This window comes from Papilio polytes, unplaced genomic scaffold, assembly GCF_000836215.1.
Source record: "Papilio polytes unplaced genomic scaffold, Ppol_1.0 DF824180.1, whole genome shotgun sequence".
NCBI lineage: Eukaryota > Metazoa > Arthropoda > Insecta > Lepidoptera > Papilionidae > Papilio > Papilio polytes.
The window spans coordinates 941,169-943,188 of record NW_013525024.1 but is presented as its reverse complement, the minus strand read 5'-3'; the positions used below and the strand labels follow the sequence as shown (position 1 = coordinate 943,188).

Sequence of the window (2,020 nt, the reverse complement as noted above, 5' to 3'; positions counted from 1 at the left end):
GTGGTAAGCGACTTGTCCGCCCGCGATGGTAAGCCGAGCGGCAAGAAGTCCAGCGATCTGTCGCACATACTAGGCACCAGCGACACCGTGCCTACGGACGCCCAACTTGATCTAATGTCGTAAGTAAATTAAAAATATCATGTATTTATTTATTAAAAATGTAAAAAAATGTCAATTAGGAATTTTATTCAGTGTTTATGATTTTTTTACTAAGGATGGAAATCGCCTTTCAATAAATAATGACGCGAGACTTATTTTTTATTCATAGGATGGTAGAATCAGAGATCAGTGGGGGCCATAGAACTCCTAGGTTTGTTTTTATTTATTTCCGAGTTGTAATGTCGCACACCGCGCCGACCCTCGCCAACATACACGAACTCCTCTAAACTCACCGCTTTGCTTCTGTCCGTACGATGTTCACTGTCTCCACTCTCATCTACAATCTATGGACGTGTTGACGATGGGACTTCTCTATGAGTGCCAGCATTGCCAGAACAATTTGAAATAAAAAAAAAGAAATGTTTAAAAAAGAATCCTTATTTTTAATTGACATTGTAGCATGGGATGAAAAAAAATGTAGAAAATTGTAAATGTAAGTGTCAAATGAATCTTCAATGCTTATGTGAAAATTTAGTAATGTAAAAACTCGTTGGCTTTATTTATTTAATTTGTACTTTCGATGTGAATAATCCCTTTTTTGTTCGTAAAAATCTGGCAATGCTGTTGTGTAGTGGCTTTCCTTTCACCCCGGTGGACTGTCATCTAAACTTTGAAGATAAATTCCTAACTTGTGTGTACCGTTCATACCATTTTACATTACGTGTGGATGTAACTCACCATTGTATAGCGTGTGGAGGAATTATATAACACATTCAAAATTTACCTTACATATTAACTATGTTCACTGGGTGTTGCTCGTGATGTCTCAATGTCTTGTAATTTTTTGTACATTTATTTCTTATAATGGTCTAAGTAATCCTTTTCATTTAATAATAAAAAAACTAATCTAAAGTGTAAATCATGTTTTGTTTTCACTTCATTTAAAAAAATGTGTTCTTTCAAGATTATTTAAAAAAATTACATTGTTATTTCTTTAAATGTAATCTATGTAAATATATTTCATATGTATAATAAAAAATAATAATAATAATTAAAAAACAAAATACCGGTGTAGTAATTGTTTAGTAATATGAAAGTGAGTGTCGGTACAGGGGCAGTGGAGGCGTGGGGTCGACGCTACTCGACTCGTCGCAGTCTCTGTCGTCCCTCGCACGGCGCATGCTCGCAGAGATCTGCAGCGAAGAGTGGGTGCTGCAGAAGTGTCTGCAGAACCCTGACGAACTCTACTTACCTGATATGCTGCTGGACTCCATGCTCACACCGAGGCAGGCACAAAGGTAATTAGTTTATCTGTCTGTTGTACTGTGTATATTATGAATTGTACAAGTGAACTGCACAAGTATTTTTGTTTGTTTCAGATTGCTGCACATGATATGCTATCCGGATACAGCTAGTCATACACACCCCGATCTAGATCAGAAGACTATGATCACGCGATTATTAGAGGTTAGTAATTTTAACCCAAAAAATATGCGCAAGTGTTAATAATTATTGTAATTTCAAACTATAAGGTATAGTATTGTGGACATAATGAAAGTAAATGTGTGTTTGTTATGTATCAACATTTTATGCAACAATAACATTTTGTCTAAAATAGATGTATATAAGCAGCAATGTAATTGGAGGCTTTTACTAATAATGAGGTCCATACAATATAGGAAAAAAGTGTATACTAATATTATTAGACTAAATATGTTGTATGTAAAAACATTTATATATGAAATTACATAAAGCTAAATAAATTGATTTTAATCCAGTCTAGTTTGATTTAAAAATCACATACAGATTAGTAGTTAATTTCGCTTTAACGTTTTCAGAACCTGGAGCAGTGGTCGTTGCGCATGTCGTGGCTGGACCTGCAGCTGATGTTCAAGCAGTTCGAGCCGGGCTCGCCGGAGCT

General features: G+C 35.5%; 1 protein-coding gene across 1 annotated transcript in view; it reads left to right on the top strand.

The window, feature by feature from the left end:
* Nucleotides 1-2,020, top strand: part of LOC106110987 (mediator of RNA polymerase II transcription subunit 12-like) — a 21,620-nt gene that overhangs the window by 11,602 nt on the left and 7,998 nt on the right. The window contains exons 22-26 of the mRNA XM_013292956.1: nt 9-119; nt 269-310; nt 1,212-1,397; nt 1,479-1,566; nt 1,938-2,017. Coding sequence (XP_013148410.1) covers nt 9-119; nt 269-310; nt 1,212-1,397; nt 1,479-1,566; nt 1,938-2,017 — 507 coding nt within the window. The remainder of the gene's footprint in view (nt 1-8; nt 120-268; nt 311-1,211; nt 1,398-1,478; nt 1,567-1,937; nt 2,018-2,020) is intronic.